The sequence below is a fragment of the Morchella importuna genome, assembly GCF_003444635.1.
Source record: "Morchella importuna strain M04M26 chromosome Unknown Morimp01GS033, whole genome shotgun sequence".
Classification (NCBI taxonomy): Eukaryota; Fungi; Ascomycota; class Pezizomycetes; order Pezizales; family Morchellaceae; genus Morchella; species Morchella importuna.
Genome location: NW_025763430.1, coordinates 147,922 through 169,394, shown reverse-complemented (window position 1 = coordinate 169,394; position 21,473 = coordinate 147,922). Strand labels below are relative to the sequence as shown.

General features: G+C 48.3%; 5 protein-coding genes across 5 annotated transcripts; 2 read left to right on the top strand and 3 right to left on the bottom strand.

The window, feature by feature from the left end:
- Positions 1-2,098: 2,098 nt before the first annotated feature.
- Positions 2,099-4,464, bottom strand: LAJ45_08984 (uncharacterized protein; the record flags this gene model as incomplete). The annotated part of the gene is made up of 9 exons (XM_046118532.1): positions 2,099-2,185; positions 2,248-2,319; positions 2,375-2,535; positions 2,593-2,672; positions 2,727-2,869; positions 2,938-3,931; positions 3,995-4,227; positions 4,291-4,342; positions 4,397-4,464. The coding sequence occupies 9 exons, from the start codon at positions 4,462-4,464 to the stop codon at positions 2,099-2,101; spliced, it is 1,890 nt and encodes a 629-aa protein (XP_045968209.1).
- Positions 4,465-9,825: 5,361 nt separating this feature from the next.
- Positions 9,826-12,317, bottom strand: LAJ45_08983 (uncharacterized protein; the record flags this gene model as incomplete). Its single annotated transcript, XM_046118531.1, has 3 exons — positions 9,826-11,028; positions 11,178-12,245; positions 12,315-12,317. 3 exons carry the CDS (start codon positions 12,315-12,317, stop codon positions 9,826-9,828), a joined length of 2,274 nt encoding a protein of 757 aa, XP_045968208.1.
- An 819-nt stretch (positions 12,318-13,136) lies between these two features.
- LAJ45_08982 (uncharacterized protein) lies at positions 13,137-13,532 on the top strand (the record flags this gene model as incomplete). Its single annotated transcript, XM_046118530.1, has 1 exon — positions 13,137-13,532. One exon carries the CDS (start codon positions 13,137-13,139, stop codon positions 13,530-13,532), a length of 396 nt encoding a protein of 131 aa, XP_045968207.1.
- Positions 13,533-13,979: 447 nt separating this feature from the next.
- LAJ45_08981 (uncharacterized protein) lies at positions 13,980-15,107 on the top strand (the record flags this gene model as incomplete). Its single annotated transcript, XM_046118529.1, has 1 exon — positions 14,235-15,107. The coding sequence occupies one exon, from the start codon at positions 14,235-14,237 to the stop codon at positions 15,105-15,107; it is 873 nt and encodes a 290-aa protein (XP_045968206.1).
- A 3,286-nt stretch (positions 15,108-18,393) lies between these two features.
- On the bottom strand, positions 18,394-20,885 carry LAJ45_08980 (uncharacterized protein; the record flags this gene model as incomplete). The annotated part of the gene is made up of 3 exons (XM_046118528.1): positions 20,500-20,523; positions 20,604-20,631; positions 20,701-20,885. The coding sequence occupies 3 exons, from the start codon at positions 20,883-20,885 to the stop codon at positions 20,500-20,502; spliced, it is 237 nt and encodes a 78-aa protein (XP_045968205.1).
- Between the last annotated feature and the right edge of the window lie 588 nt (positions 20,886-21,473).

The window sequence follows — 21,473 nt, the reverse complement described above, 5'->3', positions numbered from 1 at the left end:
ATCGTGATGAACAGCTTGAATTCCGAAGGTTACTTCGTCGTACAGTTAATCAAATTAATTATACCCACTAAAAGGAACCCTCAAATTCGCCTCCTGCAGCTGTCAAGTTTGTAGTTTGGATAGTTGAAATTAATGGTTGGGGGTGCGGCCTAATGTGTCCGAATCCAGATATAGAATGTATTTTGAAGACCAAAAATCTTGTTTGGGGTTGGAAATGATTTGTATAGAAAGAAAATGCCAGGATCAGCGTTTATAAAATACATAAGAGAATAATATTTCTTATACTAAACCAACACCGCTATTTTCAACTTTATCGTTTTTCAACATCTGAAGCTGTTGAACCATATACATTTACCATTATTACTCACTATTTCTCAACTTGCACAATGTTGGTTTTTCACTCAAACGGAGACCTTAAAGGTCCCACCGATTACCTCAACGAATGGAATGCCGATAAGTGGGAAAGAGCGTTTCAAAGAATTTCATGCTGCAGAGAAGTATTTACTCAAGTAGAGCGCATCCTTGCGGATATCCGAGAATTGGTACAGATGCACAGCGACCTTCTCTACCACCCTGGCAGGACAAGTGACGAGAGAAACGAACAGAATCTCTACTGGAATTTATACTACCCATGGTATTCGAGGACATTACCAAGGGCACTTCGAAGGATTGAGAGAAATATAGATAGGTTATGGACGGAGGGGGCCGGAAAATCATTCCAAGATCGCTACCCCCAGGATTCGGACAACCATCCGCCGGGTAGTGTAATACGTGACTCGATTATTATCCTTGAGACACAAGTGAGTGTGCTGGAAGAGTTTCGTAGCCAATTTGCTCGCCAAAGCACTGATAGGATGATAAGAACTTGCCTTAATCCAACAGGGCGTGGGGCACGAACCCTAACAACTGGAGAAAATCCTGAAGTTCCTATCATTTTAACACGTCGATAATTCTGATGTGTAGTTTTGGGGGATTCAAAAGCTATAATTTCTCGATAGTAGACACGTCTTTAATCTTGCTTTTTCCATTTATTTCTATTACCTCCAGACAAAAACTAAAGTAATAAGATATTAAGATTAGGTTTCCTATATTAGCATACATTCTTCTCAAATAATTGAAGTAGGCACTACATTATGAGCCTCGTATGCGAATTTCCCATTTGGCTTAGTTGTGAGGAAAATGAGTCATAATGTCAGACCCGTACGCCATAGCGTTAGCTGCATGCGATATTCATGTACCTAGAAAGCAATGAAACTATGATTTAAAATAAAAAAAATATGTCAGGCCCGTTGTGTGAACATTACCTAGGGCTTGCACTGCGGAGTTGTAATACCGTACGATACACCGCTCACCCAACGCCTCTCAAAACTCCCGGATCTCGTTGAACGTACTTCAACTAACTTAGATCGACTCATCCCCGCCCCAAAGAGAGCAAAACTGCTGGTACCCAGGGTCTAACGCATGCAAGCTCCCTCATGATGTCTTACCACAAATGAAGTTATAGAAGGTCTGATGAAAATCAAACTCAGGAGAGAGCCTGGTTTCATAATCACTTCTCACTAACGAAGCCTCTCCGTTATTCGGACCACCAGCCAGTAAACGAACCCAACCCAGTACGGTTGAGTAGAGCTTTTACGCCGTAGACAAAAACTACAGGGTAGCAACATTGGGACCGTTTCAGTAGATATAGCCTGGCCAGCTAGCCTGCTATTCATTTCCAATGTCCAGGCCTCCGGGGAAAGAGTATCAACTTTGTCTCATGGAAGACTTCAAAAGATCTTATATTATCGGAAAATCTTTCGAGACAGAAACCTCAACCTTCCAAAGAAACCTCGCATAAATCACCCCATTATATATCCGCGATCCACTTATTAATCCATCCAATCACCTCTTTATGCCAGACCAAACTATTCTCAGGATTCAAGACCCTACAACAGAAGTCAGCACACTCCCGAAACGCTGATTAAAGAAAGTGCCTACAAATGATTTTCGTCCGGAAAGTTCATAAACCGACTCGGTACCCCCCTGACCTGGAGCGCATTGAATACAGCGAGTCCCTCAGGGAATGGAAGACGGTAGTCGAGGTCGTTATGAATCACTAGTTGGGGGTCGACCAGTTTACAATATGCGCTGCGGGATCCCAGCGTTCAAAATTTGCCCGGTCATCCCAGAGGGTTCCGTTGAACTGTGAAGACATTGAGTCAGGTCTGTAGCTACAGAGCGAGAGGGATTAATATTATAACTTACATCGTGCTGGGGGAAGTAAAGCTCCTCCGAGGTTATTTGGTTCAAAGTTGAGAACACCCCATCATGAGTGACCTTGAGGATGTTAGTAGACTTTCTGAGGCAATTTGAGCATGAAGATGGTGCCCACCAAAGCTTTGAACCTGCGTCCAAAACCATGTCCTTGGATCCAGTTCACCATGTATCCACCATAACTAGCACCAAGAGCAACTGCTCTGTCTGCATCAAGGAACGGATAGGTTTCCAAAATGTATTCGAAACCCTTTACAAGGTCCACATACGGTGCGCCACCTAAAATGTTCATAATTAGATTACTTCAGTCGACATAATCCGGCTATTAGTACTTACCCCAATCATTTTGGATAGCATCCTCAAACTCCTTTCCATATCCAGTGCTTCCAGTTGGGTTGATGGCAATGGACACGTATCTTTGCGAGAATGTTAGAGCCTGAGGTGCGGATTTGAGATTAGGATTGACATACCCTTGCTCAGCGAAGACCTTCGGAGACCACCTTGTGTTCCATGCGTCTGCCCATGAGTCTTGAGGTCCTCCGTGAATCAGAAACGCTATAGGATATTTTTTTTCCTCATCAAAGCCCTCTGGTTTGATGATCCAACCGTGTACCTAAAGACATCCACATCAATTGATTAAAATGGATCCGCACATCAAACATATCCGCAAAGGCAACAAACCTTGCTAGCGGCGCCCTGATACCAGAAATCCCCAACCGAGCTTTTTGAAAGTCCCTTTAGCTCTGCATCAATTGCATTCGGATCTAATAGCGTAGTAACTTCTCCGCTACTCAATTGCAGTCTTGAAAACCCAGCCGAGGAAACAAAACTCGAAGTCGACAAAAGTAACTCATCATCCGATAACGGAACCGCCAAACCAACTGATCCATTCTCAGTTCCAGTAATTGCCTTTGGCTTTTCGGCATTTTTTGCTGTTGCGGGGAGAGTCCATAGTTTCCCTCGTCCGTACTCCCCTGCAATCAATAATAATATCTTTCCATCTTTCGACCAGCTGAGTGATTCCGGTGATCTGTCCCAGTCCTCTGACAGGACAGAGATGCTTTGATTCTCGAGGTCATAAACATATATTTTATTTTTATCAGACTCGTAGCCGTTCTCGTCTTGCTGGAGGTATGCCAGAGTTTTACCACTCGGCGAAAAGACAGGAGAAGCAGAAGCTCCCTCTGGAGAATACGATTCCGAGGGCAAGTTGATGGCAACTGGCTTTTCCAAACCAGAATGAGGAACCAGATAGATATATGATGCGGTATTGTTTGCAGGGTTCAATACCGGGTCCTTTGATAAGAAAGTGACTTTCTGTCCATCTGGGGATATGTCAAAATCTGAGGTACCACCGAAAGGCTGAACTGGTGATTCAAGCCCTTCAATTCCACTGAACAGATTCTTCAATCCGCCCGATGATGAATAAACCCCGTTAGAGATAGAAAGACTACCCGCGAAGATGGCGTATCTCTGCGGAGTGATGTAGGTGTCCCAATGGCGCACAAAGAGAGAGTCATAGATGCGAGCAGAAGACAGAGGTTCTTCTACTATTTCTGCATTGTAGGCAGTGCCGTTAGGATATGCGAGGCCTGAAACTGCGTAGCTTACACCGCTTGGAGTCGAAACGGCCTTGAGATTTGCGAGGGGCGCAGCGAGAGAGGCGGCCTTATATCTAAGAGTTTTTAGTGTTAGTGAACGTTTATTATCTATGATGGCGGAGGCCCGGACTGTATACCTTATGCTGGAGTCTGTTATATCCGACACCCAGAGCTCCACCCCTCCGGCAATATCCGCGTTTGTTCCATTGATATATAAAACGGCATTGTCCGCTATCCACACAACCTCTGAGACCTCTGGCTCCGGAAACAGTACACTGGTATCTCCGGTCCCTAGGTCCAAAAGATTCCAAGTATGAGTATTTTTGTGTGTTTCGAAAGAGTAGCTAGACACATAATAAATTGCGAGATCCTAGAACATCATTGCCATTAGCTTTGAAATCTCTAATTTATCAGGACATGATTGCTTTCATACCCCCACGCTATTTGGGATAGCCGCTGTTCTCCGTGGAGCACTGATTAATTGCCTAGCAAACCATTAGCATATATAATTTAACTAATGATGGGTTCGAGGCACAAACTCTGGCGTGAACCCGTTCACGACTCCACAAAAGAAAGAAACAACTGGTATCCAAGCCTTGATTCCCATTGCTGTAAGCTTCAGGTCTTGCAGTAATCAGACGAGCACTCCCACTCAAGACTTCTCGCAAACCATCCACTATATATATGCTGGCCCAACCTAGCTAGGACCTGATTAATCCATCCCCTTACACACGCATAAGGCGAACCCGCTTCATGATGTGCTTCTCCCTCTACATCGCATATTTTACGAGCACCCTCGGGCCTGGGTCCTCCCCCGACATCAAGGTAATCCTTCGACTTGCTGGATTCAAGAATTAAGAGCATTGATCAAGGATAGCTGCACTGATACTGGGCCGTTTGTTTTGTACGACGTGATTGTTCCTACTTTGTGAGTTTGCAGTTGCGGACACCTTCTTCGGAAACAAGCTTCATGCAGGTATGGCTTATATTGGCGGGGGGAGAAGGACGTCCTTCCGGATAATTATATAACGCTCTGCAGAAGATTACATTTATTCCTGTAGCGACTGGTTTGGTAGGTACTGGGTACGCATCTGGGTGTCTCGGTGAGAGATACGTCCCAACTTCCTCGAGGACAGGAATACTGCTCACCGATATGCGTGTGTAACGGCTGTAGCGAATTTAAGGCACCAACCAGCTTGAGCGACCGTTGTTGAGTCGCTCGTCCCGATCCAGTAATGGGCGATGAAGATCTACCATGTTGAGTTTAGCGGCAAAACTGGTCCATGTCACCTAATTCGCTATAAAGGTACCGTAGGAACTCAACAAATACAGACCGTTGCCGAGAGTGTGGCTTGCAAATCTTTACTTGTTTAGTAAAAGAATTAGGTAGGGTGAAAACTTTTCCAACTCCGTGCTAGTTTGCAATAATACACACAACGATACTGAAAATGACAGCAGTTAAAAAAACACTCAGCTTCGGAAGTTGAAGGACAACGATCAGAATGAGCGATCTTCTCGGCGCCGAGGCCGGAAACCGAAATCAATACAGGAGAGATTACCAAGCGTACAGGTAGGTTTTAGTTGGACCCGCTTTTATGAGACTTAATTAAGTATCTGTTAGATAAAGCCAATCCAGAGGGTAGAGCGCAGCTACCCCCGTGAGAGAAAGGTTCAGGTATTGATGTGGTTGAAATATTACCGGCTCCCCAATAAGGCATCCAATACAGCAGTCAAAACGCGTCCACCAACACTTGATGAAGCATCAGTATTTTTTCAAATTCCAAAGAGTACGATAGCTTGTTGGGCTCAACCAGATGCAACAGAGAAAATCTTTCAACAAAAAGGAAATAGATCGCGTCGTAATTCACCTGTGGTTTTTCTCTGCATGTGGCCAGAAATGGAAAAAAAAGCTGTTTGATGCGTTCATGGATAGAAGGGGACTAGGAAGACCAGTGAGAGACGGATGGTTTAGAAGAAAGGCGACAGAGCTATGGAAAGAAACTTACCCACATATTGGATCCAATTTTTTTTTGTTTTCACGAGGATGGTTTCAAGGATTTCTGTCGCGTCACCGAATGGTTTTACGTTTTGTCACCAATACTGCCCAGTCACTTCCTGACGACTTTAAACAACAAATTCTCGAGTGGTTAAGATTTAATCGGCGCAACCGTATTCTTACGTTGCTGGTTCCTTTTTCAGCTACTCCCTCACCACAATCACTTCATTTTATATGCAATCATGATGAAGGTGGCATTCCCGATCACCGGATCTGTAATGTTGATGAAACTCCATTACCATGGGAATATTTAACTGGTCGGACATACCATCTTCAAGGAGCGAATACAGTATGGTCCAAAAGTGCAGAGTCTGGATCCGAAAAGCGGCAGTGTACTCTGTTTTTATGTATTTTTCATCAGCAAACCTGTAGCCTTCACCAGACGCCCGGGGCGCTCAGGGCGCTCAGGGCGCTCGGTAGGTAAACTACCTCTCCAGAGATACCGCCAGTGCTCCTGGCGAGGTCTGGCGCACATTATTCCGCCCCGGGGCACACTAGTCCGCACAACGGGCCCCGACACTAAATAATAGCGCCCGGTGTAACTAGGACGTCACTCTACCCGCTAGAGAACGCCAGTTGCGCGGTTGGATATCCTGACTGCTCCTGGAGCACTCTTCACTGCTCCAGCGGTCTCTGGGGATAGAATGATTGCCCTGACTCCCCCTGACGTTGCCGGATGGGGTGCTTTGAAATCTGGCTCATGCCCGACGTACCGATTCCTACATGTCGGCGCCCCGTTCTCTCTAGGCATACACCTCTCCGCCGTTCCGGCCTCTGGTATTCACAATTCCCCCATGAGATTACAAAAACATCACTCGCACGACGATCTCTACTGTCTCCAGAGCACTCGCGACTGCACTTTGAGAATTGGTGTATTCAACACCGTGATCCTCCGCCTAATACCAAATACAATACGCCATTTAACACCCTAACTAACCCTAATACAATATACGAATCAGAAGAAATTCCCCACTACCTCCCTTAGCACTCGTGATTGTTCTACACATCCTCCTCCCCCCCCCCTTCGTAATCCCCCGCTACAGGTAATTCCGGCTCTTCTTCTTCCTCCTCCCCCTCCTCTTCGGTGTCAATGCCGCGAAGTCGGGCATTAATCATTTCGTCCTGGGCGCTGTCGGAATCAACCCGACCTCCTGTAGCACTCGTGGGTGTTCTCCGAGCATCTCAGAATGCGGCAAGATCCACAGCCAGAGCTTCATCGTCCTCGCTAAAACCCTCCTCCGGTATAATCTCAATCGTTACCCCTTTTTTATCTCGTATCTATTAGGGTTAGCATTTAGAATACCACTCGCATTACCGGCATCTAGAAGTATCATACCTTTTCTCGAAGGTTATCTTTGATTACCTCCAAGGTTGCCTCCTGGTTCTGTTTACTTCTCCCCTTCCAAGTGTTGCTCATCCTGTTGAACGTTTCTACTCGTGTTTGGATGTCAGCTTGGCAATCCCGTATAGCCCTAGGAGCATCCGTCATTGCTTCCAAGGCACTCGCCTTATCAATGAGGGCATCGGGCCATACTTACTCACAACACTCTCATTCTGCGACTGAAAATTATCAGGCTTCACGTAACTCCCTGTTGACCACGCCCGAATGCCGTGCCAGATCGCCGTCGATATCAGGCAAATAAGGGTAGGGGTTATCCCCTCTAGAAATTCGGGATCCCTAACCCCTCGCAGTCTTACCCCATCGAAGTATTTAAAATACAATATATCGATAATTTCCGGAGCCAGGAAGCGCAGTCGGTAGGTCTAGAATCTGTTACCGGCTATCCCGAGTGCTCTCTGGGCATCCACTGGCATCATACCTCGTAATGCTGTTGGGGGCTCAAGAAACGATCATTCTTCAAAAGGTATTCCACTTGAGCCGCCCTCGCCTCAGGCCCCACAAAATTTCCAAGCCCGTATATCGTAGAGTCCGCCAGGCGCCCTTTCACCTCGTGCATCAAGTGGGAACGGACACGGGAGTGCAGACCTCTGACCTATCATTCTCAATTATGCTTCCAGAGCACTCGTAATCCTTTTGGGGGCACTCACCTGTTTAATAACGACCTCATCAAGGTCTACTCTACACCCCACTCGGCGACTAGCAGTTGCCCACATGCTCACTACCAGTACCGAAAGTCTTGCTGCAGGTGGAAAGGGCTCATGTAGAAGAGTATGCTCCCCGATTAACACGCTACACTCCTTCTCAATCCTCTGAGCCTGCACTGACAGCACATTTGCACTCCTAGAGTTAGGGACCACAGACCTCTGAGTCAATTGGCTCGAAGGAATGTCGCCAGTGTTCTCAAAGACATCGTGAGTGTCCTCCGGAATACTAACCTCGCTTTCCGGAATCAAAATACCCTCGCTTTCCGGCATCGGAGTACTCTCGTCCCCCCCCCTAGATAAGGGAAGGTACTCGATTTCGTAGACTCTTCGCGATCTACCTTGACCGTGAAGTTGGCTTGAAGGAATCTGACGACTGCTCACAGAGTTCTCGCCAATTACCTCGCTAGGCGGTGAAGAACGATATGTCCGGTAAGTGGGGGACGACTCGCCGTAATGAGTGCGCATCGAGGAAAAATCGATATGGCGCGTAGAAGAGGTATACTCATGAGCGTAAACAGGTGCAGAGGGCCTAGACTGTGAGGGTGTTGGGGGTGCTCTCTGGGATGCCGGGAGTGCTCTCTGGGATGCATTCTGGCTGGGTGCTGAAGTGGGTGCTGCTCTCCCTTGACCTTGTTTACGTATTACTTTCGCGCCCAGTCGAGTTCCCCTCTGAATCGTTAGCCACTAATACTTACATGTTAAAAAGCATCAATGAGCGAGATAGAGTCGAACCTGTACCACGTCCACCGACACGTTGGAAGAAGCAATGACCTCCGCTACCGCGCCAGTTGGTTTCCTCCGAGCATTGCCCAGTGCTCTGGCAGTAGTCGGCTGAACTGTATGAGGTCTCTTTCCGACAGTCTGAGACTTCTGGGTGTAAGATGGGGGGGGGGGCTTGAGGTTCATCCTCCGGTTCATCCTCATCCTCCTCAGAGCTCTCGTGGTCATTCTCCGGAGCATCATCATAGTCTGAGTGGCTAGTATCAACAGTTTCTTCCACCTCTGGCGCCTCAATTGCCTCTGGCGCCTCAATTGCCTCAGGCTCCTCCTGCGCTTCAAAATTATCAGTATGGTCCTCGGGGAGATGAAATTCTACCCTCCTAGGACTGCTCCTCCCAGTGGGGGTTTCGGAGGAACGGAGAAGACCTTTCCGAGTTATTTGAGCGGCGGTGGTCGATTGACTACTCCGAGTGCGGGCTGGCAGTGGAGTCAATGTTCGGTAAGATATTTCAGACTCGTCAGTCAGTAAATCTTCATGTTCTTCAGGTCGTTTTGGAAGTCGTGGGTGCTTTGGGGCAAGAGGTGCTGAACCGGAGGAGCGCTTGGTGGGAGCCATTCTGATGACTGGCAGGAATATCCGCAGTGCTCTAGGAGCACTCGCGATATCTTCGATTAGAAATCAATTCTTGGCGAGAAAATTTGTGCCGCTAATCAAGAAAAATTTGCACCGCTAATCCTCTTACGGCAGGGATCATCCTATGTTACCACAATTTCTGCACTCAACCGCATGATTTATCATCACTCGTTTTACTGCACTTTCTGAAGCGGTACCGAGTGCTCTGAGAGCAATCTAGGAGTTTGATTCGACTTTGAAATAAAAGCAATGCAATTACTACCTGGAATAATCTAATGTAATCTAATCTAATCTAATCCTATCCGATATGACCCATCCATTGATATACTCTCGCAAGACAAAGGGAAATCCAAAACACCAAATCGTACCGCACCTCAATAGCTATCGCGAGTGCTCAGGGAGTAATCCTAACAACTATTAAAAGGTTAGTGACAATTCCGCAGGAAGGGAAGTCAGAGATTATACCAAAGGGAACTAATTATGCCCACCACCATCACCACCATCACCACCACCACCATCACCACCACCACCATCACCACCGCCTCCAGCTGGCCCACCACCACCATCACCACCGCCTCCAGCTGGCCACCTCCACCACCCACCGCTCCAGCTGGTCCTCCACCACCACCGCCGCCCGGAGGAGGAGGAGGTCCGCCCGGAGGCGGTGGAGGTCCTAGACCACCACCACCACCACCACCACCACCACCACCACCTCCACCACCACCACCTCCACCACCACCTCCACCACCACCACCACCACCTCCATCACCAGCAGCCGCGAGTGCGTCAGCAGCTCTCTTGGCTGCTATCCCGGCAGGTGTCCAGATCGTCCCCTGTAAGAAGTTTGGGTCAGCAACCCCGACACCCAAAGGATACTTCCTAAAGTATTTGGGGTCTAAATCGTCGATAGCATCCTGCTGTCTATCGCGACGCCTAACAAGAGTCTGAATTAGCCTTTGATTACTGGCATCAGTTCTAGGCATATATACCCTCAGTCCTTTGGCATTTATCCGGTGCTTTCCCTCCTCGTAATCCGAATCCTCCGCAGGAATATCGATCATGCTATAATCATCTTCCTCAACATGAGGGAAAGCCGGGTTCAACGGGGGGGATTCCGCACCACCCAGGTTAGCACCTGCGCCTGCTCTGTGGAGGACCGCCAATATCCTCCGAGGCCTGGCATTGCTGTTCTTCAACCAACCTTCGAGCTCCTCTGAATCGGTAATTTGTACCTCCACCGGCCGAACGGGAGGAACAGCTGCCGGGGGGACATTCTCAATTGCCCCCCAGATAGTTCTGACTGCTCTGTCGGGTGCGGTGTGCTTCAGGATCAAGTTGCATAGCTCCGGGAAAGTTATCTTGGTCAAAATTCCGATGAACGAAGGTTCGTTCAGGGGATCATTCCAGTCATAAGTAGGTGGTGGGACGAGCATAAAAAATGCCCCTAGAGCATCGGGGTCCACCACGGTAACCATTATGGAAGGTCGCACGAGTTCCGGAGGTACTGCACGCTCTTTCCCTTTGCGAGAGCGTCTTCCGGCTGCCTGACCACCGCCGTCATCATCATCATCACTATCACCGGCAGCCTCTTTGAACTGACGGTCTCCCTGTCCCCTTGATAACCTATCCTTCATATCAACATCTGCGATGAGCCACTGTAGAGCACTCGCCAGTGCTCTACGGGCATCGGATTCACCCCAGTCCAAATTGGCAGAAAACCGTTGAGGGAGGGCAAGTTCATCAAGTAAAGGCATAGGGCATTGAACGCAGCCATACCGGACGTGCTTTTATTGACCCAACCCACATTTTGCATTTCCGCCTTTAGGCTGTTGCGGATGCTGGTGTACACTTTAGGTAGGTTGAGTAGACCTAAAGTCATCTTCGCTTTGCTTGCTTGAGTCATCTTGAATGCGGTCGAGCTCGGGGATGTCTCTTGAATACTCGGGGATGTCTCTTGAACACTCGGGGATGTCTCTTGGACAATCGGCGATGGCTCGGGTCTAATTCGTCTCTGTCGTACTGGTGAGGGGTGGTCTATTAGTTCGGACGGGCTTGCACTAGAAAATAACCGAGAGGGGCGTCGGGGCTTGAATGTAGGGGTCTCCGGTGCAAGAACCTTCGGTGGAGCACTGACGGGTGCTGGTGAGGGAGTAGTAGAGCCTGCTGGGCCTGTTGAGCGGCCTGTTGCTGGGCCTGTTGAGCGGACTGCACTAGACTTGGACCGAGTGAGAACTTGACTTGGGACTATGGTCTTCCGGGCAACATTCTTTTGTAGAGCACTAGCGGGTGCTGGTGGGGTAGCACTAACCCTAAGTACGGTCGTCCGTACAAGGGCCTCTGGTGAAGCACTGCTGCTTGCTGAGGAAGCAGTGGAGACCGCTGCTAGTGGGCCTGTTGCTGGACCTGTTGGTGGGTCTTGATCGTCACTTATGTATGGTTCAGAGGGTTCGGAACTAAAGTCGGGAAAGGAGTCGGAATCAGTTAGGGTTGCTCCCCAGTTACTCGGGAAGATCCCTTCAGTGTCCGATGGAGCTAGGTTAGTATTTGGCGGAGTCCGGGTTTCAGTCCGGATTGGTGGAGGTACAGGATTTTGTTTTCGGCTCTTGTTGATCGGGGTGAGCCCGGAAAGTACTGGCGACTGCTTAGGGGGTGTTTCTGGTATCTCCTCCGGGATAGGCTTGACAGTTTTGCGGGACGATTTGCGACCTGAGGAAGTTCGGTGTTTCTTATGTTTCCGGGACCATTTGTGTTTCTTGGTTTTTCGGTAGGTCTTTTCGTTATCGTCTTCGTCTATGTCACGCAAGCGCTTCTTATTGGGAAGTTGATTTGTGCTCTGTGAGCTACCAGGAGTGCTCTGAGCGGTGTTTGGAGTCTGATAATGTTAATGTATCACTGTGGTGAGTATGGTTCTAAAATTAATTGGATTAGGAGAGAGAAATACCATCTTATTTATAAAGATTGCAAAGGTTAAATCGCTTGAAAACGGAGGAACTTGAAGGATGAGATTTCAACAGGTAATGTTGCAAGCAATGGAAAACTTGAAGTGATAGGTAGAGGAGAACTTGAAGGTGGTTAGGAACTTCTCACGAACTTGAAGGAAGGGAGGGGTGCTCTTATACCGAGTACGATCAGCTTTTTTCTTGAGCTTATCACGCTTCCGAGAGCACCCACGAATGCTATAAAAGCACTCGAGGGTGCTCGTACTCAATGTTTGCTTCAATATATGACATTGATCTAAATGCTCCAAGCGCACTCGGGATGCTCTGATAGTACCTATGGTGACGTCGATAACATTCAAGTTCTGGTGTTGGGGTTGGTGCTTGTGTTCTTGTTGGTGTTGGTACTCTGTCCTCTAGGAAGCTGATTCGGAGAGAATGTATTCTTTGAGCTCGTAGTCAATATTAGTGTTGAATTTGACGCTGAGAACACTGTCTCGATCTGAAGAGACTCCGCGCGTGCTCAGGGAGAGAGTGCAGATGCTAAGGGCGATAGAATCTAGCATAACTGGCCGCCTGATTGGGGTGGTGGGTGTTTCTTCGTGTTGGTGTTGATGTTTGTATTAGGTTGGTGATGTATGACATCAGACTCGTATTGAAAATCAGCCTTGCCGACCGGGGTGCAGGTGAGAGGAGCCTCATTGGCTGACAAATCAAATCATTCGAGCACTCTGCAGCAGCACCTGCAGGAAAGAGCCTCCTCGGCCTTGGCAGAAACCAAATTTTTAGAGCACTCAGGAGTGCTTTGCTAGCATCATGAGACTTCAATGAAATCGTCTTGCCCCTTTTGCAGCAAGCGGTACAGCTCCTCCGCGAACTTCGATAAACATCTTCGAACTACACATCCATTTGAAGCAGATGAATGGCTGAGAAACCAATTTTTACTCCTGGAGCGCGATCAAGAGGCACCCGATGACACTCACGACAGCCCGGAAGGCATTCACGATTCCTATTCAGATGCCCATGACGACTCGGATAGTTCAGAGAGCAACAGTATCAATTATCATGACCAAGATCCCGATAATAATTCAGATCTGGAATCCGAATCATATTTTATGATGGAGGAGACAGATGGAGATGCAAATAGGCATGAGGCAGCGACAACGATTTACGAGGGTGTTGGGGAGCGTCTCTACCGCTCGGAGGACTACGACGAATGCTAACAAGACCTTCTCCGATACCCGTGGCACCCACTCAACTCAGCATACGAGTTTAGAATGGCACGTTATTTCATACTGTCGAAGGCCTCACAAGGAAATATCGACAGTTTCTTTCTACACGCTCCGTCAAGCAGTGGCGAATGCTCCTACAGGACTGGGCGAGGTTTTATAAAGAGGTTGGACGAAATGAATGACATATTGGGAAAGGCGAGCTGGCATCATTCAGAGGTGGATATTGGGGGAGAGAAAATCCCTTACTATTACCGGGATCCAATGGTAATTGTGCGATATCTTCTAGGCCAACGGGCCTTTCGGGAGTCATTGGTGTACGCGCCGGTGGTAGAGCATAATGAATCTGGCGAGAGAATGTACGGGGAAATGCATACGGGAGATTGGTGGTGGGAGACGCAGGTCTGGTAAGCCTCACAAGTGCTCTAGAGGCAGTCGCTAATGCTTTCCGGACAGAATACCTTACCGGAGGGGTCGACTGTGGTACCAATTATATGCGCGTCAGATGGCACACATTTGACAAATTTTAGTGGGGACAAGAAAGCCTGGCCAATCTATCTTACTATCGGGAACATCAAGTCATCGGTCCGGAGCAAGCCCACCGGGCATTCGTTAATTCTCCTAGGGCTACTGCCAGTCCCACCTAAGCTCGGGAAGAACTCACTCGCTAATTCCGCTTTACGACGTCAGAGTCAAATGGCGCTGCATCGCGCCCGTGGGGAGATCTTTCAGAGCATTCGGGAGTGCTCTCAGGAAGGCGAGCTAATCGCATGCGCCGATGGGTACGAACGTCTATGCTTTCCGGTGTTGTCGGGTTGGATCGCTGATCAACCTGAGCATTCAAACTTACAACATATTAGTACTAGCTCTTGTCCAAGATGCGAGGTGGAATTCCACAGTCTTGGGAGCACTCGCCGGAGCCCTACGCGCGATCACGAGGATTACCGGGAGAGGGTAAAGCTATTCAGGGAGAACCCGGGAAACCTGGGACCGGTGGAATACCTTGTCGCGAGATCAGTAAAGACACTCTTCAATGCTTTCTGGGGTATGCCGAGGGTTAATCCATACAATCTCAACAAACCGGACATTCTGCACAATATCTACCTAGGGATGTTGAAGCACATGATGGAGTGGGTTCAGGCTTTCTTGAAGAAGCACAATCGATTGGAGGAATTTGGCAAGGCTTGGGCCTCAATTGCGCCTTACCCTGGACTGGCAGTACCGAACAAGGCATATCGTGCCACAACCCAATGGCAAGGGAAGGAGATGAGAAATCTGGGGCGGGTCGTTCTTGGAGCACTCGCGGCTGCTTTGAGAAACCCGGGGGTGGCTGTCAGGGGCGACTTCGCAAAGGCATTGAAATGTGTACGAGGCTTAATCGACTTCCACTTAATGGCGCAGTATGGGAGTCATACGACGAGCACACTGAATTATATGGAGAGCTATCTCGAGGATTTCCATAAGCACAAGGATATCTTTTTAGAATTCCGGGCGTACAAGAGGAGGGTTAAGGATCCGAGAGATCGGACAAAAGCTGTGAAGACCTCAGGCTCCCAGAGCGCTCAGTGAGGTTTGGAGGAGATTCGCGAGATACGGGAAAGGTCTCACTTCAACTTCATCAAATTGCACGTGTTAACGCACTATCGGGAACATGTCGAGCGCTTTGGGAGCATTCCCCAGTACTCCACCGACATCAGCGAACTCGCCCATGTACGTCAGATAAAAGAGGCATACGGAGCATCCAACAAGGTCGATGCTGCAACGCAGATACTGGACTATGGGGGGCGGCGGTTGGCGTTAGAGATTCGAATGCTGAATCTGAAAGACATTGTTGGAGGTCCTGAGAGCACTGACGACATCCTTTGGAGCCATCAAGATAACCTGAAGGAGTTACTTGAGATTTTTAAAATCGAAGACCGGAAAAAAACACCAAATGAACGATCCATAGTAGAAGGCCGACTGCCTCTAAGGCGTCTTTGCAACCCCTCCACGAAATCGGAAAGACTTTTCAATATTGCGGATGGACTGCAAATAAGCCATACCACGTTATATCGCCTGATAAAGGAGTATGCAGAGGATGCGGGATGCTCTCAAAGCTTTGCCGGAAGCTCTGAGAGCATTTTAGAGCGCCGGGTGGCGATGTTCACATGTTTGCAGGTTCCGATACCAATCTTCCAAAGACCTGAGGCGTACGAGGTTCACAATATCAGGTGTACGGGAAACGCGGCTTTTAGGAAAGGGAAAATAAGAAAGGATTGGGTATGGGTGTCGGTAGCGTCCTCAGAGGAGTGGGGAGTGTTTCGGGACGCTTACCAGGACGTGTCGAGGCTTTGTTCAAGCTGCGGGTCAGTGGGGGGCGAGCACATAGACTATGTATGGTGGAGCTACTCGAGGCAAAGGATCGTGGTATCGCTGATAGCTCACATGGGCTCCTGAAGGTTTGTAGGAGGAGGAGGAAGAGGATGTGGGTCGTTAATATTCAGAGTATATTGGGAATGGCCCATTTGTTTGAGGTGGAGACTGGTAATTGGTTGGTAAATACTAGGATAGACTTGCGTACGTGGAATGAATTTAGTTGAATACTTGTAAAGCCGTGAGGGCATTCTTGAGTGCTCTAGGAACGTTAGACCCAATTGGACTCTCTAATTCAAAATTCGTGTCGTTCTGCTATGCATGCGGATTGGAAGAAGAAGGTAAAGTTTCGGCCGCTCAGTATCTGAGTCTGGCTATCCAGCAAGCTCGCTCTAGGAGGTCAATGCCAGTCCATGTTTGCTGCTTATGCATGGACATTGAGCTTTTCAGACGAGCCGTACCATGGCCTCAACCTCAAGGCTAATTATGCCTTTCACGAATCGACAGAAACATACACGTCCGTCAAAGGTTGGGTAGTCGTCACCAGTATACAGGACAGTGCTCGTATCAGTATCCCGCGACTGACCGTACAGCGGCGTTGAGGATACCCACGTTAGATATCTTTTGAGGGACTGGTGCGGCCTTCCTATCCTTTGAGGACGGTGTATCAATCCAAAGGAGCCCAAATGAGGGTTGCCTCACCTTGAGTGGGTATGACGAATGCCTCAGCTCTGTGAGCATTGGTGAGTGCTCTGGGAGCACTCGCGGAAGCCCTCGCGGGAGCGTTCGCGGGAGCGTTCGCGGGAGCGTTCGCGGGAGCATTCGCGGGAGCATTCGCGGTGCCGTGAGAGCATTCGCGGTGCCGTGAGAGCATTCGCCGTGCCGTGAGAGCATTCGTCGTGCCGTGAGAGCATTCAAGAAAACTATGAGAGCATTGGGAAGTGCTCGCGTGTACTACTGACGTAATCAAAAGAAGCAAAAGTTCCTAGGTGCTGTGGGCGGAGTCACTCCATCCTAGCGTCTCCGGAGGGGGAGGGAATCTCATGGCGGCCCAGGCGACCAGAGCATTGGCGAGTGCCCTCTGGACGTGAGCCATATCTCCTGGCGGTCCCAGAGAGTGGGACGGTCCTGCGGCGGAGCCTGGCGCGAAGGTTGTACTCTGGCGGTGCCGGACGCGCTGGGCGCTCGTGGCGCAGAATGCCCGCCAGGACGTAGGGGCTGCGCCCTGGGTAATAGGCGAGCTTGCTGATGTTGCAGATGGAGTTCCAAGGGTTCCACCGATTCTAATCTTCACAGCTGCTACTGGAGACAAAATTCGTGAGAAGGAATCGAAGCATTGGGATAAGCGTGTGCATGTCGAATTTACGCCAACCGGATGGATTAATGAGACACTTTTCAAAAAATTTATTGAGAAATTTTTAGTTCCGATTTTCGGACAACAGCGATCCTTATTCGTTTATGACCGCTATAGAGCTCACCTAACACCATCCGTTATCCAAAAGTGCAGAGATAATAATATTGTCCCTTCATTGATCCCAGCTGGCACAACATCAATGACACAACCCCTCGATGTAGCTGTCAACAAACCTTTTAAAGGTATGATTAAAGAATTTACTGAGGAAGCACGGGAGCGTACAGAAGAGGAGAAGGATATAGATAAGTGGAGTGTAAGCCAACATCGGATTGTCACAACAGAGGCTGTAGGTCGGGCATGGGAAGCATGGAATAATGATTCCACAAAGCGGAAAATAGTAATACAAAGTTTCAAGGACACGGGTATCTCATTACCTGTAGATGGATCTCGTGATCATGAGTTAAAAATCAATGGTTTTGCTCCTGGGGAATTAGTTATTGGTGATTGGGCTCGAACAGAGGAGGAAGCTGGATACGGAACATCTGAAAAAGAGAATTCTGAACTGCCAGTTACTGTAAATAATGACGATACTGAGTATGGGCTACAAGATGAGTGAGCTCGGGCCTGTAATTCAAGTTTCCTATTTGATATAATATTACTCACCTAATTCTGCAAGCCACTTGCTTGGCAACGGTCTGTATTTGTCGAGTTCCTACGGTACGGCTGCAGCTTACCCTTGTAGAGAGAGTACCCTTATAGGAAATTAGGGTTAGGATTATTAACGGCTTTTTAAGGTTAGCAAACCAACTAAGGTGCACAAGCAAGCACTCGTAACACTCCATACAAGTAGATCTAATCCTCCACCTGGACGTGGAGTCCCTCTGTGGCCTGTCGATAAAATCACATACGAATTAATCTACGCTTAGGACGGCAATGCTTCTGTATGTATGTTCCCTTGATCATGCAATGTCACCAAGCCGCCAGCACACAATATATGGAGATCATTTTATTCAATTTACTCTACTATCTGCGTATTTAGAACTAGTGACACTATACTTGGATAAAAAAAAAGAAACTCATGCGGCATTGATACACGACTCCCTTTTTTATCTTACAAATTATATATATACGGTGCAATTCTACAATATATCAACCTCTGAAGATCTTGATCTAAACAAAGTCAGTATCGATATATATATCTCAGTCAGGAGGATCAGAGGAGAACAAACCCTATCCAAAACAAGCCTCCTACATATCGGACAGGTAATCGTCCGTGATCCCGGGGCGCTTTTCTCTTTGATTCCCATCTTATCACTACACGTCTATCGCGGCACATCGTCAACAAAGGTAGAAAGTGAGCTGTGTATCCGTGTTTACATACCATACAAAGTACCAAGTGATTACACGGTATCAAGACCGTGTTTGAAATTTCGTCACAGCAAATTATGCATGCCGAATCTATCTTCAGTGTGTCTTCGACAATGGGTGTCGGATCCTGAGTGAGATTTACGCTTCCAGCCTTCAATGCAAGCGCGACTCTGTATTGCGTCCGAATCTTCCTAATATTCTCAAACGCGTCATCGATTATCTGTTTATAGTCGCTATCCATACCGCTGTTGCCGCCCGGATCGGTCTTGCCAATTAGCTCCAATATTACAGAGGTGTCTTCAGCTAGCTGCCTCATCTCCTCGGATAACGGCGGTGGTACTGGTGGTGTGGCATTTGTAAGGATGGTAGTAGCAGGCTCTTGACGCAAAAGATCAGCTGGCACGGTCTCCCACTCATCACCACCATACGCCTCCTCCTCCTCATTTTTATCTGAACTAGGAAAACGTTAGCACAACTTGTTCATAAATCGTTTACGAAAATCATAAAGCCCAATTTAATAAGTTCAACTTACTCAGTTCCTGAATTTACGAGTGATGGCCTCATACGCCCATAATAAGAACGTTCTGGTTCAGGACCGTTATCCCGCAGATCTAGATATTCACTAAAATTATCATAGAATTGTCTTCTTCGTTCTCTAGCCAGTCTAATAGGGTCTCTCTGAATTAATATTGTGCTGAGCGCACCTCCAAAAGACTTTGGGCGACGAAGTAACTCACGTGCTCCCGGAGGCGTTATAGCCCAAGCCAGATATTTCGGGCTCTGCTTCCGCTACTGAATTGTTGGCCACACGTAAGCGCGTCTGTAGCGGATTCGAGCCTTGTGATTCGGTCCCAGTATGTACGGGCGTATATTGAGGTTGGAGAAGACGTCGCAGCTGAAGATACGAATAATCATTGCTGATTTCTTCGGGATTTGATGAGTTTTGAGGTAGCGGCGACTGCCTTTGTGCATTTCCAGTGAAACGCGGGTGGTAAACAGTTCCGGGGGGCGGGTATAGGGTTGCGGGTGCGGGTGCAGGTGCAGGGGCTATTGGGAGAGCACCCGCTCTATTTCCAGGTGGCGGTACATTGTCCTGTGCCGGAAGGGGTAGTAATGCTGGGATAGCTTGGGAAGCTAGTATTCTTTGACGCTCTTCCTCTTGCGCAGCCGCCCGTGCCCGTTTGGCAGCTTTCTTTCTAGCTGATTTGCTAAGATTAGGAGGAGGTGCAGCTTGCCCCACCAAAAGACTGGCCCTGGTCGGAGTAGCGCGAGAAGGTTCGACTGTCACCGGTATATTTCTAGCTGGGCTACTAGTAGTCGGAGGAGGTGCAACTCTCGCCGGCATATTCGCTCGAGCTCGCGCCTCAACAAAATCGAACCAGGGCCTAGTATTGGGAGAAGGTACAATTGTCAGAGGTATATCGCTATCTGAGCTACTAGTAGTGGGAGGAGGTGCAACTCTCGCCCGTACATTACTAGCTGGGCTACTAATAGTCGGAGGAGGTGCAACTCTCGCCGGTCTATCCCCTCGAGCTCGCGCCTCAAGATCGAACCAGAGCCTAGTATTGGGAGAAGGTACAATCGTCACAGGTATATCGCTATCTGGGCTACTAGTGATGGGAGGAGGCGCAACTCTCGCCGGTGTATTCCTTCGAGCTTGGACCGCAACAAGATCGGCCCAGGTCCTAGGTATATCGCTATCTGGGCTGCGAGGAGTGAGAGGAGGTGCAACTCTCGCAGGTAAATTCCTTCCGGTATCAGGAGCAGCAACCACTAGGGGTGGGTAGTTTGAGCTAGAAGAAATACTCGGTGGTGGTTCTTTAGGGACGCTATTCATTAGAGCTATCAGGCGGTGTGGGAAATCGGTCCACCACCCCGGCGTTAATCCTAGTCGGCGCTCCGTCCAATAATCTGTATTCCATTGACCAGCAGAGGTCAGGCATGATGATGAGAACGACCCTCAGTCGAAGTTTGAATGTGGATAAGTATACCATGACATCTATTACAGTAAGATCTAGACTAGGATAAGAAGATTGGTTAGTGGGAGACTCTCTACCTTCACACGGATATCTACAGGAGATCACTGACCCCCATCTGAGGTAATATGTTGTCTGCCGAACCCCCTCCTCCATAGCAAACCCCATTTCAGGTGACCTCGTATCAGCGCACGCGCAGCAAGTATTCTCACGAAGACATCTCTTGTTATCATCATCAAACCCATAAAAGTGACCACAGACGGCATCGTTCCTGACAGATATAGAACTGTTGGACATTTCGAGGGATATAGTGATTGAGAGTAAATGACTTGAGAAGAAGGGGGTGTTGTGTAGATGGACGGATAGGTTAGTGGATACCGGTACGTAAAGCATAGTACGGTCCCTAGTTAAGGCCGCCCATTATAAGAATGTGGCTGGTGTGGCTGGTGTGAATGTGTGGCTGCAATTAAAAATTAAACACATAACTACATGTAGTAGATAGACGGCGTAATTATAACGGTAATATGTTGAAACCCATAGAAATTGCTATAGATATCCCGAAAACGACCCCCAGGCTGATACATCCGCCTCCTGTACTAGCCTCTTGCATTATTTGTACATGAAAAGTATATAATTTGCCCTCTAAATCTTCGATATTGCCCTCAATACTCCGTATTCAAGGTCTTATGAGGTAAGATTCCGGATCGCCGGTGGTGCACCTGAGCGCGGGGCTCATTTAGGCTCCAGTGAGATACATGTAACCGCCCAGCAGATAGAACATGATGTCAGTCTTTGGCGCCAATATGTGTCCTATCAGGTCGGTAACGAAGAGAGTTGAATGCTTGCTCCCAGAATGTTGATATATCACGGTCGACAATTGCAATT